Here is a 16,996-nt window from a genome sequence, read left to right as displayed (position 1 = left end):
GTTATTGTTTGTTTGTTTTTGGAGACAGAATGTCACTTTGTCACCCTCATTAGAGTGCCGTGGTGTCACAGTTCACAGCAACCTCAAATTCTCAGGCTCAAGTGATTTTCTTGTCTCAGCCTCCCAAGTAGCTGGGACTACAGGTGTCTACCACAACGCCCAGCTATTTTTCAAGACGAGGTCTCCCTCTTGCTTAGGCTGGTCTCAAACTCCTGAGCCCAGGCAATCCACCCACCTCAGCCTTCCAGAGTGCTAGGATTACAGAAGTGAGCCACCATGACTGGTCTGACTAAAAGTGCTCTTAAAAAAACAATTAACAACAACCAAACAGGTGGCAGGCTGGATTTGGCTTATAAACCATACTCTGCTACAACTATCATCCCTAATGGTTACCTATCGACATTACTAAATTATTTTTATTTCCTTAAATATGCCAAGTTCTCCTATTTCCCTAGCCTTTGCCATGCTATACACTCTGCCCGCAGTGACACCCTGATCCCCGCTTCACTGGTCTGACAAATCCCTTCATAAAAACAGCTCAGCCCTAGGGTGGCGCCTGTGGCTCAGTGAGTAGGGCGCCGGCCCCATACGCCGTGGGTGGCGGGTTCAAACCCAGCCCCGGCCAAACTGCAACAAAAAAATAGCCGGGCGTTGTGGCAGGTGCCTATAGTCCCAGCTACTCGGGAGGCTGAGGCAAGAGAATCGTTTAAGCCCAGGAGTTAGAGGTTGCTGTGAGCTGTGTGAGGCCACGGCACTCTACCAAGGGCCATAAAGTGAGACTCTGTCTCTAAAAAAAAAAAAAAAACCAGCTCAGCCCTGAACAAAAGCAAGACCCCCATCTCTCTCAAAAATAGAAAAAGTTAGCCACGGTGGTGTGTGCCAATAGTCCCAGCTACTTGGGAGGCTGAGACAAGAGGATCACTTAAGTACAGGAGTTTGAGGTTTCAATTAGCTATGATAATACCACTGCACTCCAGCCAGGGCAAGAGAGCAAAACAAAACATACAAAACACAAAATCAGCACCAATGTGTGAGGTCTTCCCCAAGCCCCCCAAGTAAACCTCCGATTTTGTTCCTCTTGTGTGAGTGCACACCACCACTACGAGACCCATCACACTAGATCACAATTATCACCTGGGTTATCTGTCTCCTGCTAGAGAGGACCATGACTTTTCATCGTTTTATCACCCGACCCAGCTCAGAGCCTGGCATTCAATGTATGTCATATGAGTACGCCTTCAACTGGAGCCATCTGCCTTCCACCCTCCAGGTTTATACTCAGCTTTCTGGTATCCACCACAATTCTCTAGGCTCAGACCCAAGAAAAGCCACATAAATACCCATGAAATAAACAGATCTGAATGAGTATATAATGATAATTTTTTATTTTAATTAATGCATAATTAATAAATCAATGTATAAATGAATGTGTAATTAATCTCCGTGATTACTTTTCTTCCATTCTTTTTTGCATTTTTTTTTAAGAGACGAGCTCTCACTACGCTGCCCTTGCTGGGGTGCTAGAGTACCATGGCATCACCATGGCTCACTGCAGCCTCAAACTCCTGGGCGCAAGAGATCCTCCCGCCTCAGCCTCCCCAGGAGCCAGACTACAGGCACCGCCGCTATGTCCAGCCATGATTACTTCTGGATGTCTAACTTTAAAAATGCAGTGGGGCCCTTGTCCACCATCTCAAACCTGCTCCAACTACCATTCAGAAGGAAGCCCTACCCACAAGCTCCCTGAAAGCAGGGACATGTCTTAGTTATCAATGAGTGAATAAATGAATTACACTTGTTCTTTGTATTCCTTTCTCCTCTCCAGCAATAAAAATGAGGCCGTATATAAACGGATTTTAAGTATAAGCTATTGGGTGGGTGGCCTGAATAAAACCAGTAAAGGTGCTAAATTCAGATTCTCACTGACAGGCAACATCTCCAAATAACTGCACTTCCCAATCAGTATCACGCAGCAACCTTTCCTTGTGGCAATGATTGAGAGCACGGCTCAGCACCCGAAGGCAGGCCCAGCTCCGGTTCACGCTCCTTCCCCTTAGCTGTGCTTCCCAATTCTCTCCAGGCCCTCCCAGGACTTCCTGAAGGGTTCCCAGCAGACTCACACCCGGCTGAGTTTATTTTTCTTTCCTTTCTGGGATAGGTTGTCTGCAGACACAGCTGATGAGCTGTTTAGAGCTTACCGAGACCAGGGACTTTCTAACTCTCCGCGATTACAGATCTTTTAAATCTTCAGAGGTCATTATGCCACAGCAATGGAGCCAATAAATTTGATATGTTTTCGTCAAAGCAGGATCAAGAAAAGAGTAAAAGAAGGAAAAGAAAAACTATTCTAAGAGGTTCTGAAACTTTTCCATGTAAAAGAAGCCCCACAAAAACTATGTTAAGATGTAGATTCTGTGTGGAGAAAAGGGAACACTTCTACACTGCTGCTGGGAATGCAAATTAATACATTCCTTTTGGAAAGATGTTTGGAGAACACTTGGAGATCTAAAAATACATCTGGCCATTCAATCCTATAATTCCTCTACTAGGTATATACCCAGAAGACCAAAAATCACATTATAACAAAGATATTTGTACCAGAATGTTTACTGCAGCCCAATTCATAATTGCTAAGTCATGGAAAAAGCCCAAGTGCCCATCAATCCACGAATGGATTAATACATTGTGGTATATGTACACCATGGAATATTATGCAGCCTTAAAGAAAGATGGAGATTTTACCTCTTTCATGTTTACATGGATGGAGCTGGAACGTATTCTTCTTAGTGAAGTATCATAAGAATGGAAGAAAAAGTATCCAATGTACTCAGCCCTACTATGAAACTAATTTATGGCTTTCACATGAAAGCTATAACCCAGTTACAACCTAAGAATATGGGGAAAGGGGGGAGGGGGGTGGGGAAGATGGGCAGAGGGAGAGTGATTGGTGGGACTACACCTGCAGTGCATCTTACAAGGGTACATGTGAAACTTAGTAAATGTAGAATATAAATGTCTTGGGGCGGCACCTGTGGCTCAGTCGGTAGGGCGCCGGCCCCATATACCAAGGGTGGCGGGTTCAAACCCAGCCCCGGCCAAACTGCAACAAAAAAATAGCTGGGTGTTATGGCGGGCACCTGTAGTCCCAGCTACTCGGGAGGCTGAGGCAAGAGAATCGCTTAAGCCCAGGAGTTGGAGGTTGCTGTGAGCTGTGTGATGCCATGGCACTCTACCGAGGGCCATAAAAAAAGTGAAACTCTGTCTCTACAAAAAAAAAAAAAAAAAAAGAATATAAATGTCTTAACACAATAACTAAGAAAATGCCAGGAAGGCTATGTTAACCAGTGTGATGAAAATATGTCAAATGGTCTATGAAACCAGTGTATGGTGCCCCATGATCGCATTAATGTACACAGCTATGATTTAATAAAAAAAAAAAAAGGATCATGTGGGATGTTGGAAATATAAACACTTTTAAATAGCAAACTACTACTGACTAGAATATAAGCTACCAATAAAATTGGACATGAACTGACAATAAATAAATAAAAACAAACAAACAAACAAAAAAAAGATGCAGATTCTGGTCAGCATTGGCCAATAGTGACAGCTAATGAGGGACACGGGCAAAGTGAAGGACACCAGCCCTTCTCTCTCTCTCTCACACACACACACACACACACACACACACTCACATGTACTCTTATACAAAATAACTTAAATACATATACATATCAGGAAAATAAATTGTTTATACATAGCTTCTTAACCAAGATCCCTAACACAGTTTTAAAAGCAATTGATGAAAAACTTTATTAACCTAAAAGCAAATTAAATGCATTGTCCTTTTTTTTTTTTTTCCATTTCTCTGTATGGCTACGGAAACTTCACAGGGATTTTAGGCATAGGAGTCAGGTATTCAAGCCAGAAGAAATCTTAAGGCTGTGCTTAGAAGAGCAGCATCACTCACAGACAATCCTATGGGTTTGATGTCACCTGAACTCCTGCTACGGTTTGGAATATGACTAGTTTGTCCCCACCAAAACTCACTTTGAAATTTGCTCCCCAGTGTGGCAGTGCTGGGAGGTGTGGTCTAGGGAGAGGTGTTTGGTCATGGGGGTGGATCCCTCATGAACAGATGAATGCCCTCCCACAGGGATGAGTAAGTTCCCACTCTCTTCCCACAAGAACATGTTGTGAACAAGAGTCTGACTTCCTTGGTTTTTATTTCTCTCACTTCCATTTTTTTTCTGTTGTTGCTTTGGGCTTGAGTGCCGTGGCATCATAGTGCACAGCATCTTCAAACTCTTGGGCTTGAGCGATCCTCTTGCCTTAGCCTCCAGAGCCACAACACCCAGCTAGTTTTTCTATTTTTAGTAGAGACAGGGGCTCACTTTTGCTCAGGCTGGTCTTGAACTCCCGAGTTCAGGAGATCTATACACATCGGCCTCCCAGAGTGCTAGGATTACAGGCATGAGCCACCTTGACATTTCTTTTTTTTTTGTAGAGACAGAGTCTCACTTTATGGCCCTCGGTAGAGTGCCGTGGCCTCACACAGCTCACAGCAACCTCCACCACCTTGACATTTCTTTTTTTTTTTGTAGAGACAGAGTCTCACTTTATGGCCCTCGGTAGAGTGCCGTGGCCTCACACAGCTCACAGCAACCTCCAACTCCTGGGCTTAAGCGATTCTCTTGCCTCAGCCTCCCGAGTAGCTGGGACTACAGGCACCCGCCACAATGCCCGGCTATTTTTTGGTTGCAGTTTGGCAGGGGCCGGGTTTGAACCCGCCACCCTCGGTATATGGGGCCGGCGCCTTACCGACTGAGCCATAGGCACCCCGACAGCAGTGCAGCGTACGAGGGCAATGTGAACATCAAATTAGAATCGCTGGCTACACTGTTACAGATATAAACCCTGCTGAAGAAACACAAGTGGCTATTATCAACCCTGTACAACTCCTAAAGTTAGAAATCTGTCTCCCTTAAGAGCAAACAATAATTTCAGCCACTGGTCAGTTTCCTTAGGTTGGCAGATGGCACGTTTTAATTTTTTTATTGTGAAATATGCCCATAAACAAAGGAATATATTAAATACATGTTCAGTTTAAAGAGGAATGGTACAATGAACAATCGGGACCTACCATCCAAAGCTAAGAAATAACATGACCAGTGCTTTAGACACTTTGGTCTGTACCTTTCCAAGTTATACCCATCTCCTTCCCCCCCAAAATGATCATTTTCCTGAATTCATGGTTATTCCCATCCATTTTTTAATAGCTTTCCTACCTGTGAAGCTATCCATAAAACACATATTGGTTAGTTTTGTATTTTTAACTTTCTATAAATGGCTTCATGCTGTATTTTTTTTTCTGTGACCTGTTTCTCTCGCTCAACATTGTGTTTCTGAGATTCCACAACCACACTGATATAACCGTCTTTCACTCACTTTTACTACGGGATGGGATGGGACGGGACGGTACTCTGTTGTAGAATACAGCAATTTACAATATTTTAACTCTTTCTTTACACAACCAGACACAATGACTGCACACAACAGTCTACAGATAAATTTATGCCACATGAATTGCCCTGATTATTTTTGAAGAAAAAGTGAGATTCCACTAAGTAACAGGGCTTTAAGACCTTGCCTCGCTGCAAATGAGAGCTCTGCAGGGTGAACGTGGCTAGAAGAATCCCTAAGATAAAACCCGTTCACAGTTGCAGTTCTATGGCATATAAAGCAGGGCACAGAGGACAGGAAAGGGCTGCTTTGACATCACAACCTTTACCTTCACAGGCATGTCAGAGCACCTTTGTTTGATCACGGTGAATAGCACCCAAGTCCAAGAAAAACCTACCTTTCAGACAGCAAAAGCTAAATATTTAGTCTGGGAGGCAGCAGGCAGAAGCCTGTCATTCTGCCCAGGGAAAGCCAGGACAGCAAAGGAGTGCCCTAGAATCCTGACGGATTGATCGATTGCCTTCCGGAGATAGTCCTTGACATAAATGCAGCAGCACAGTCTCACTTCTCAGGTTTAGGGAGCTGGCGTGGGTGCATAACAGACAATCTCCAGACACAGAGAGAAACCAGCGCCACCCTCACTGAGTGCTCCTGGCACACAAGGCTCTCAGGCAGACACACCTCATCTCAGCGAGTCCCCACAATGACCCCTTGAGGTAGATGGGATCTCCATCATCATCTTATACCTAAAAAGCTGAGGCTCCCAGCAGTTTCCAGACTCATCCGATAACACACAGCAAGTACATGACAGGCCAGGAATTGATGTACATTTCCTAGTTACAAAGCCCTGCGCTCTGACCTAGCAGACTGCCAGCTACCACGCATGGTCATGAGTACAGGTGCACAGTGACCATCATACACACAACAGCAAAGGGCACAAGGGTTCTTAAGAAGATACTGCCTTTGAGTGATATTTTCAGAAGTGTTGTCTGAATGGCAGCAGATTCCAGAGTAAATATTTAGATGGCAGAGACCTGTAAAAAAACCTCAGAGGCCATGTGTGATAAAATACAGGAGCAGATAGCAGACTGGGGAGGGCTCCCACAGGGCTTCCACTATATGCAAGCCCTTTGCCCACCAGTTAACTAAATAGTACTAAACGTCTACCACATGTGATGGGTGCAAATGCATCTGATTTTCTGTTGCTGGGTTTTGGTGGGTTTTTGTTTGTTTTTTGAGACAGAGTCTTGCTCTATCACCCCAACTACAGTGCAGTGGCATGATTACAGCTCACCAAAACCTCAAACTTCTGGGCTCAAGAGAGTTTTCCACCTTAGCCTCCTGAGTAGCTAGGACTACAGGTGCACACTATCAGAAACATACTAATTTTTCCATTTTTAGTAGATACGGGGTCTTGCTCTTGCTCAGGCTGGTCTCAAACTCCTAAGCTCAAGCAATCCTCCCTCTCAGCCTCCCAGAGTGTTAGGATTACAAGTGTGAGCCACCATGCCCAGCCATGGCCAACTATCCTCAACACAAATGACCATAAACAAGGGTTATCAGCATCTATGAAATTCGAGGTTGATCAACTAGAAAAATTTAGAACCCAATAAATAGGTCAAGAACTTAGGTCTTAGTCTGTTCAGAGCTAGACCCTGCCTTTGAGTCCAAATTAAGTGACATCAGTATGTCCAACACAAACTTTCCAGGTCAGCTAAAAGACCACAATGGTAGTTACTTGCGCCAAAGCTAAGGTGTCATTGTCCAAAGAGTGAAATGCTGCAATGTTCCTTGCCCCATGCTGTTCCTGCTAAAGGGGTTCAGTCCCCTCCAATTCTGGATGGACCTAAGATTCGCCAATTATACTGCTAGTTGTCACCCTGTGGGACCTATTTATCCTATCTTGTAAATCATCTAGCTCGTCACAAAAAATGTGACCAGTCTTCAGGGTATGAGGCAACGCCTTTGCAGAAACTTGGAGAAAAGAGAACAGGGAAATGGCACCTCTACTTCTAATGATGACACTGTAGAAAAGAGATCCAAAGGTCTACCCTCTCTTCCTCCAGCACTAGCCAGCCAGTCACCACAACCTCAGAAGCCCAGAACAACCAAATCTGAGAAGCTAATAGCTGTCCTCAGGGGATCTTTCAAGATGCTGCAGGTATTGGCTGAAATCACACTTCATTTTTCAAAGCATTATTCCCTACTCCCTTGGATCTGCTTGGGATTTTTACTACCAGTTATTTACCTATATTCAGCAGATAATAAAGATTTGCAAACTACCTTTATATGATTCTGTTCCTTTAAATGTCTGGGGATTTTGTACATCGTAATAAACAATAAACACCTCCCCCATCCCTCTAATACACTTAAAAGATACTCTCTGGCCTCGAAATACAGTTGCCATGGAAATGAGTCTGCACCATTAACACAGGTATAAGATGGGAATTTCAGTAAACAAAATCACATCAGTTGTGATAAGTATAACAGGACTGTAAGTGTAGAAGTTCTTCACCAACACTCCAGAGGGAACCATGGGCCATCTCCCCAAACAGAAATGCACAGACAATTTCACACACAAAGAGCCATGGCTCTAAGTGTTTCTATATGTGTCCTGGAAGAGTAACTATGGCTACAGCCCCTGACATATAAATAAGCAGTCAAGTTCTCTGTCCCACAGTTCTCTTTCACCAGATAGCAACTCAGCCAGTCTGAATCTCTGTCAAGGAACCTTCCACCCTCCTAAAGAATCCTGAGTTCTATATTCCCCTTTTGGCTTCCTTAACACGTTAAGTCAGTTGTAAGATCTCTAAAATTTCCAACGATTTTTAACACAAATTGTGCCTCGCCACTTCCCAATGTGGTTTTTTAACAGCTTTAAAGCATCTTCCTGGCTCCTTCTCATCAACAAGGGGGTTCTTACCGGGATCTCCCACCAAAGCAGTTTGTGCTGGGGGGCTGGTGCCGGTTCTCTGGAGCTACAGCTGTCCCACTGGACTCCCTCGAAGGTGGCTGTGATCCTAGAAAGGGGATGAATCACAAGAAAAGACAGAAACGTTGAGAAGCTCAACCCTTGAAATTTGGCCACTAGGAAGAGAAGCCCTCTGTGGATCAGAGTTACTCTCCACAGTGGGGGAGGGAGCAGGGACAACTAGCAAGCTGCAGCCCCTGGTGTTAGAAGGAACAGGGATAGTCATGCGATCTGATCCATGCCACACAACAGTGGGGAAATAGCTTTAATTCTCTAAGATATTCAGGAATGCCCAAAGCACTTACAAGCACACTGCCTTATACATGAAATGAACTTGAACCTCAAAAACATGAGATAACGAACAGATGCCAACCAGGCCAACTGGTGGCAAGGAGGGACAGTTCTCCAGAGCACAGCCACAGCTTTTAAAAAGCCAAATCAGATCATGATGGTCTTCAACAGAAAACCATCTGTTTCTCAAGATGAGGTTCTAAATCCTTGCTGAGGTCTCAGCTTCACCTCCACCACTCTCCTCCCCATGACCTGACCACGCCAGCTGCCTCCAAGCCATCTACTAAACCAGACACTGTCTGACTGCCAAGACTCCAGGTCTCAGCTTCCTCAGAGAAACCTTCCTAATCCCCCAATTTAGATAAGACACCCTTCAACCCCAATACATAGAGTTTGGGACTCTCAAACCACCTATAGTTTTCTTTTTTTTTTTTTTTTTTGGAAACAGAGTCTCACTATGTCACCCTGGGTAGAGTGCCGTGGTGTCACAGATCACAGCAACCTCCAACTCTTGGGCTCAAGAGATTCTCTTACTTCAGCCTCCCAAGTAGCTGGGAGGACAGGCACCTGCCACAACGCTTGACTATTTTCTTGTTGTAGTTGTCGTTGTTTAGCTGGCCTAGGCCAGGTTTGAACCTGCCACCCTCGGTGTATGTGGCTGGCGCCGTAACCACTGTGCTACAGGCACCGAGCCAATCTTGTAGTTTTCATTCATTGCTTTTGTTACCATTACAGCTGCGCCATTATTTGTGTTTACTCATTTGACATCTAAATTCCCCTGTCCCCAGCACCCACCACGCAGATTATAAACTTTAAGAATTGGAGCAGAGGGCGGCGCCTGTGGCTCAGTCAGTAAGGTGCCGGCCCCATATACCAAGGGTGGCGGGTTCAAACCCGGCCCCGGCCAAACTGCAACCAAAAAATAGCCGGGCATTGTGGCGGGCGCCTGTAGTCCCAGATACTGGGGAGGCTGAGGCAAGAGAATCGCTTAAGCCCAGGAGTTGGAGGTTGCTGTGAGCCGTGTGACGCCACGGCATTCTACCGAGGGCCATAAAAAGTGAGACTCTGTCTCTACAAAAAAAAAAGAATTGGAGCAGATACTTCAGGATGAAGCTGAATATCTCCTTCCCAGCCACTGGCTGCCAGAAACTCATTGAAGTGGACAATGAACGCAAACTTCGTACTTTCTATGAGAAGCAAATGGCCACAGAAGTTGCTGCTGACACGCTGGGTGAAGAATGGAAGGGTTATGTGGTCCGAATCAGTGGCGGAAACTACAAGCAAGGTTTCCCCATGAAGCCGGTGTCTTGACCCATGGCCGTGTCCGCCTGCTGCTGAGTAAGGGGCATTCCTGTTATAGACCACAGAGAACTGGAGAAAGGAAGCGCAAATCTGTTCGGGATTGCACTGTGGATGCCAATCTAGTGTTCTCAACTTGGTTATTGTAAAAAAAGGAGAGAAGGATATCCCTGGACTGACTGACACTACTGTACCTCGGCGTCTGGGGCCTAAAAGAGCTAGCAGAATACGCAAGCTTTTCAATCTGTCTAAAGAAGATGATGTTCGCCAATATGTTGTGAGAAAGCCCTTAAACAAAGAAGGTAAGAAACCTAGGACCAAAGCACCCAAGATTCAGCGTCTTGTAACTCCACGTGTCTTACAACATAAACACCGGCGCATTGCTCTGAAGAAACAGCGTACTAAGAAAAATAAGGAAGAGGCTGCAGAATATGCTAAACTTTTGGCCAAGAGAATGAAGGAGACCAAAGAAAAGCGCCAGGAACAGATTGCCAAGAGACGCAGGCTGTCCTCTCTGAGGGCATCCACTTCTAAGTCTGAATCCAGTCAAAAATAAGGATTGTTTTTGAGTAACAAATAAATGAGTTCTTATCTCTTTAAAAAAAAAAAATTGGAGACCAGGCAGCACCTGTGGCTCAGTGAGTATGGCACCAGTCCCATATACCGAGGGTGGCGGGTTCAAACCTGGCCCCAGCCAAACTGCAACAAAAAATAGCCAGGCGTTGTGGTGGGCGCCTGTAGTCCCAGCTGCTCGGGAGGCTGAGACAAGAGAATCGCATGAGCCCAAGAGCTGGAGATTGCTGTGAGCTGTGTGACATCATGGCACTCTACCAAGGGCGAGAAAGTGAGACTCCGTCTCTACAAAAAAAAAAAAAGAATTGGAGACCATGTGTATTTTGCCCACTGCCATCTGGCTAGCACCTGGTCTAAGATCCACGGCATCCTGGGAGTTCGACCATGCGTATAAGTATTGAATGAGTAAACGAGGCGTGTTTCCCCCAAGCACTGCTCAACCCAGTTGAAGGATTCTTCTCAGCATTCATGGCAGCCCATCCAACCACTGAGATTCCGCCCAACTGCCCTTGGATAAGAATTCACATATCACCCCTGTGAAGCTACAGAAAGCCTGTTTGGCACCTGGAAAGTACCATTATTACATCACATCTAACAAAATATTTAATGAGAAAAATTATTGAGAAACCCCACCCATTTCAGACCTCAGACTTCATGAAATAATTTCCTGCTAGATCCAAAGGTGACTAATTTCAGACTAGATCAAAAGAAACAAACTACCAACATTTAGGAGAGAGCTGGGGACATGCTCCAATTTCCCCCTCTCTGTCTGTATTTTGTTAGGAGTGTATCTCTAGGAGAATACACTGTCCCCTCCCCAACAAATCTGTCTCATAATAAACACACTCAGCCTCCCCAGGAAGTTCAACTGTGTTAGGGAAGAAAAAAGTGGGCCAAAGTCACATTTGATAAAGACATTTTGTTTTCCAAAGTCCATGTGGGATAAAAAGATGTTTTTCTCTGCTGTCAAACCAAACATAACACACTTACAAAGACACGATGTTTATTGTGGTACCTGGTCAGAAAGCAATTCTTGAAAAACCGTGTTATGATTTTGATCCAGGATGCTAGGAAGAGTCAGGGCTAGCTAGGGGCAGGCTGAGCAGAGCCTAAACCAGGATGCCTGGTACAGAGCCAGGCTCTCAGCATCTCGTGCCCCTGCCCAGCCCTGCCCTGTCCTGGCATAGCCCTGAGAAGCAGGGCGGCACTCACCGTCTGTCACAGCACTGCCATTAGGCACGCTTCCTAGATCAACAGTTGGCCCGTCCAGGAAAATTGTCAGCTCTCCGCCTGAGACAACGCTGCCTTTGTTCTCCGTCTGCAGGTTCAAGGTCAGCTGCGTGTTCTCCACTGTTGGGCACAAAAGGCAACATGAACGGACTAAAGCAAACGTACCCCAGGTTAAGATTCTTAAGTTAGAGGCTCCCATTTCACACCTACTCTGGCTTCCCTGGGAATGCTTTTCTGTGTCTTCAAATTTATCCCATGGCATAGAGAAAAAAGGGGGAAGGAGTTTGTCTAATGCCATCATTGTTGTATTAGGCCGGTAAGAAAGCTGTACTCTTTTTTTCCTAAACATTTCCTTTTCCTTTTTTTGAGACAGAATCTCATTCTGTCACCCTGGGTAGAGTACCATGATGTCCTAGCCACAGCAACCTCAAACTCTTGGGCTCAAGTGATCCCCTTGCCTCAGTTTCCTGACTAGCTGGGAATAGAGGCACTTGCCACAATGCCTGATTCGTTTTTCTATTTTTAGTAGAGATGAGGTCTCGCTCTTGCTCAGGCTGGTCTCGAACTCCTGAGCTCAAGCAATCCAACTGCCTGGGTCTCCTAGAGCACTAGGATTACAGGCGTAAGCCACCGGGTCTGGCCTTCCTAAACACGGTCATCACTAGGTCCGCCGCATAATTTTCACCTTACTGATTTGTTTGATTATACTTGCAGGACCATAAGAAAAAAGAAGGATGTTGATGGGGACAGAGGAAGAAGTCAGTTGCAAGCAGCATCCTCCCTATCCACAGAAACAGGTCAGAGAATCCAAGGAAATGCCATCTCTTTCTAACTGAGGGATTACAGAAACGTATTTGTTTCGTATTTATTTTAAAATGTTTTTTTTTTTTAATTTTCTTTTTTTTTTTTAGAGGCAGAGTCTCACTTTATCACCCTTGGTAGAGTGCTATGACATCACAGCCCACAGCAACCTCCAACTCCTGGATTTTAGGTGATTTTCTTGCCTCGGCCTCCTGAGTAGCTGGGACTATAGGTGCCCGCCAAAATGCCCGGCTATTTTGTTGTTGTTGTTGCAGTTTGGCCGGGGTTGGGTTTCAACCCACCACCATCGGTATATGGGGCTGGTGCCCTGCTCACTGAGCCACAGGTGCCGCCCAGTTTTTTTGTTTGTTTTTTTTTTTTTAATTTTCAATTCTGACAGTGTATTGTCCTAAAATGAAGGACAACTTTTAAAATAATAAAAGTTCACTCCTGCCTGATCAGGACCCATTAGTCATGTGAGAGGGGAGAGGGGAGAAGCTCCCCGCGCGCCCAGTCCCCACGGGCACCAGGCAGGGTCAGTCCCTCAGGCGAGTGGCAGGAAAACAGAACACACTGATGTGAGGCAGGAGCACTGAGCCCTCGGCAGGCTGGAAACTGCCGCCACACGCCCTTGACCCTGCCACCGAGCCTGGCCACACCAAGTAGCCCCATGGGGTAAGAATTCAGTCAGCACTGAACACTTCCGCTCCCTCCAGTTCAGTCCAGTCAGGAGCCGGGGCCTCCCAGTCGGGGCTATTTAACAATCACCAAGAGAGCACTGGAGTTTTAAGAGGATTTCCACAGGGTTTGTAGTTCCTCCACACCTCCCCACACCTGACCAAGCCAGGCCAGGGACGTGCCACATATCCAAACCTCCCTCCCACCTACCCACTCCACCACCTCCTTTTTATTTCAAACTTGCTCTTGTATTTTAATAAGCTATCTTACCTGTTCTCTAGAACAAGTCAGGGTATGTAGAATTAAGTGTCTCCACATAGCACTAAAGTAAATTTGAGTACTTTCTAGAGATAACCTACCTTCTCCCCCCTCAAAAAAGCCTGCTCCAAATCTATGAAAGAAACATAGCCCTTTAAGAACTGAGCAGAAAAGTCTGGATCAACATAAGGATCTGTTATAATAAGGTGGAAACCAGTTATTCTCCACGTGTAAGCCCCCTTAAGCCTTCTGCCTTCCCTCAGCCTCTTCCCTGCCACGGACCTCCCCAAATCCTTTCTGGGTCTGCTGTCATTTTAGCTTCACTGAGGGCCTTGGTAAGTTCCAATGTTTCTACAAAATAACACTTGCAGTTTCCAGTGGAAACTAGTTCCTTCGAAAGCCAAGAAGTGTGGGAAGGAACTAAGGCTCTTCAACTACCAGCACCATCTACTATCCATGGGAGCAGCCATCTCAGAAACAGATTGTCTGGTTATTTTTTTGTTGCAGTTGTTTAGCTGGCCCAGGCTGGGTTCCAACTCACCACCCCCTCAGTGTATGTGGCTGGTGCCATAACCACTGTGCTATGGGCGCCAAGCCCCAATACATTTCTTGACTGCAACCTCATGAGAGAACCCCAGTCAGACTGCCCAGCTAAGCCACTCCCAAATCCTGACCCACTGAAACTATTAAATAAGAAATATTAACACATTCATTTATTTTAAAAGTGAACTGGCTGGCAACCTGTAGAAGACTGAAACTGGACCCACACCTTTCACGATTAACTAAGATAGACTCTCACTGGATAAAGATTTAAACTTAAGACATGAAACTATAAAAATACTTGAAGAAAGTGCAGGGAAAACTCTTGAAGGAATAGGCCTGGGTGAATATTTTATGAGGAGGACTCCCCAGGCAATTGAAGCAGTATCAGAAATACATTACTGAGACCTGATCAAACTAAAAAGCTTCTGCACAGCCAAGAACATAGTAAGTAAAACAAGCAGACAGCCCTCAGAATGGGAGAAAATATTTGCAGGTTATACCTCCGATAAAGGTTTAATAACCAGAATCCACAGAGAACTCAAATGTATTAGCAAGAAAAGAACAAGTGATCCCATCTCAGGGTGGGCAAGGGACCTGAAGAGAAACTTCTCTAAAGAAGACAGACACATGATCTACAAATACATGAAAAAAAGCTCATCATCCTTAATCATCAGAGAAATGCAAATCAAAACTACTTTGAGATATCACCTAACCCCAGTAAGAGTAGCCCACATAACAAAATCCCAAAACCAGAGATGTTGGCATGGATGTGGAGAAAAGGGCACACTTCTACACTGCTGGTGGGAATGCACACTAATACGTTCCTTCTGGAAGGATGTTTGGAGAATACTTACAGACCTAAAAATAGACCTGCCATTCGATCCTATAATTCCTTTACTAGGTTTATACCCAGAAGACCAAAAATCACAATATAACAAAGACATCTGTACCAGAATGTTTATTGCAGCCCAATTCATAATTGCTAAGTCACAGAAGAAGCCCAAGTGCCCACTGATCCACGAATAGATTAGCAAATTGTGGTACATGTATACCAGGGAATATTATGCAGCCTTAAAGAAAGATGGAGACTTTACCTCTTTCATGTTTACATGGATGGAGCTGGAACATATTCTTCTTAGCAAAGTATCTCAGGAATGGAAGAAAAAGTATCCAATGTACTCAGCCCTACTATGAAGCTAATTTATAGCTTTCACATGAAGGCTATAACCCAACTATAGCACAAGAATATGGGGAAAGGGCCAAGGAAGGGGAAGGGAGGGGGGAGGTTAGGGTGGAAGGAGGGTAATGGGTGGGGCCACACCTATGGTGCATCTTAGAATGGGTACAGGCAAAACTTACCAAATGCAGAATACAAATGTCTACATACAATAACTAAGAAAATGCCAGGAAGGCTACGTTGAACAGTTTGATAAGAATATTTCAGATTGTATATGAAACCAGCACATTGTACCCCTTGATTGCACTAATGTACACAGTTATGATTTACGCTAAATAAATAAATAAATAAAATTCCTTTATAATACAAAAAACAAGTACCTAAATATAAACAAATAAGTAAAAATTTGAATTAAAAAATTAAAAAAAAAAAAAGTCCTCTTGCTAAAAGATTTAACCTGAACATAATTAAGCTCATAAACCCACTTCCCAGTTCACATAAACTAAGGGGACAGAGATACAGTTTAAATGAACCAGAAGGAAGCAATCAGACAAGACCAGAATGTGGGGGCCAAAACCATAACTGTCCTGACTCTTAGCTAAGTCAATGCTATTAAATTTTTTTTTTAATGGGATGGAGGCAGGAAGGAGAGTCTTCCAGATTTAGAAAAACACAAACACAAAATGTGAGGCATGAATTTTGACCAAACCTCAGTTTGAAAAAAATAATTCTATTTATTTATTTACTATTTAGAGTGCCATGGCATCACAGCTCACAGCAACCTCCAGCTCTTGGGCTTAGGCGATTCTCTTGCCTCAGTCTCCTGAATAGTTGGGACTACAGGCACCTGCCGGGGCCAGGTTCAAACCTGCCACCCTTGGTATATGGGGCTGGCGTCCTACTCACTGAGCCACAGGCGCTGCCCTGAAAAAAAATATTCTTAGGACAACTGGAGAAATTTGCACATATGGACTAGATCTTAGATGATGTTTGAGATGACTGTTAAAGTTCTTAGGTCTAATAATGGTACCATGGTTTTATATAACGATGTTCTCACTCTTGGGGAAGGTACAGGAGTTGATTATGATGATAACTGTAACTTCTTCTCAAGTGGTTTTATAGGAGAATAGGCTGAAGTTTTGAGGAGTTTAATATCACAATATCTGCAATTTACCTTCAAATGGTTCACACGTATAGATAAAGAAAAAGCAGTAAAAAGCTAACAAGTGCCAGATCTGGGTAGAGGGTGTTTGGGTGTTCATTGTATCACTCTTTCGATTCTTCTGCGTGTTTGTAAATTTCATAATAAAAAGTTTGGAGAAAGGTTTTTTTAATTGGCAATGCTATTAAAAAAAATTAACCTCTGAGAACAGAACCCCCCATTATTCTCTTTTTAAAAAAAAAAAAAACCAGAGCCAGAGCAGCCCTACAATGCATAATGGGACTAAAGCAACCATTAGCTGATTGAGTGACAGACTCGGGCATATGGGGGAGGCTGAAAGGCGCAGTGTGGCTGGAAAACATGTACTGGAATCTTAGTTATAAATAGCAGCCCTAGTCACCTCACCTCTGGGGCCCTCTGGTTTCACTACAACCGGGCTGACGACTCTACAAAGGCCCTTTCTCTCCAGCATGTCTTCTTACCGCCTTCTGAGGCATTGCTCAAAAAGCAAGAAACTCATGAAGAAGCGGGTGTGGTGAGCCCATTCCCA

The 16,996-nt window shown here is 44.5% G+C and overlaps 1 protein-coding gene and 1 pseudogene across 4 annotated transcripts in view; one reads left to right on the top strand and one right to left on the bottom strand.

The window, feature by feature from the left end:
* Nucleotides 1–16,996, bottom strand: part of WWP2 (WW domain containing E3 ubiquitin protein ligase 2) — a 170,992-nt gene that overhangs the window by 77,707 nt on the left and 76,289 nt on the right. For all 3 annotated transcript variants that reach the window (XM_053604753.1, XM_053604773.1, XM_053604759.1), the window contains exons 5-6: nucleotides 11,810–11,947; nucleotides 8,387–8,483 (exon numbers count right to left, since the gene is read on the bottom strand). In XM_053604753.1, the coding sequence (XP_053460728.1) occupies nucleotides 8,387–8,483; nucleotides 11,810–11,947 (235 nt within the window). The remainder of the gene's footprint in view (nucleotides 1–8,386; nucleotides 8,484–11,809; nucleotides 11,948–16,996) is intronic.
* LOC128596027 (40S ribosomal protein S6-like) lies at nucleotides 9,828–10,612 on the top strand (annotated as a pseudogene). Its single transcript, XR_008383048.1, has one exon. The product of XR_008383048.1 is annotated as a 40S ribosomal protein S6-like (transcript).

The sequence above is a fragment of the Nycticebus coucang genome, chromosome 2 (assembly GCF_027406575.1).
Source record: "Nycticebus coucang isolate mNycCou1 chromosome 2, mNycCou1.pri, whole genome shotgun sequence".
NCBI classification, from domain to species: Eukaryota; Metazoa; Chordata; class Mammalia; order Primates; family Lorisidae; genus Nycticebus; species Nycticebus coucang.
The sequence above is the reverse complement of the archived record's forward strand: the minus strand, read 5'-3'. Positions and strand labels throughout refer to the sequence as shown.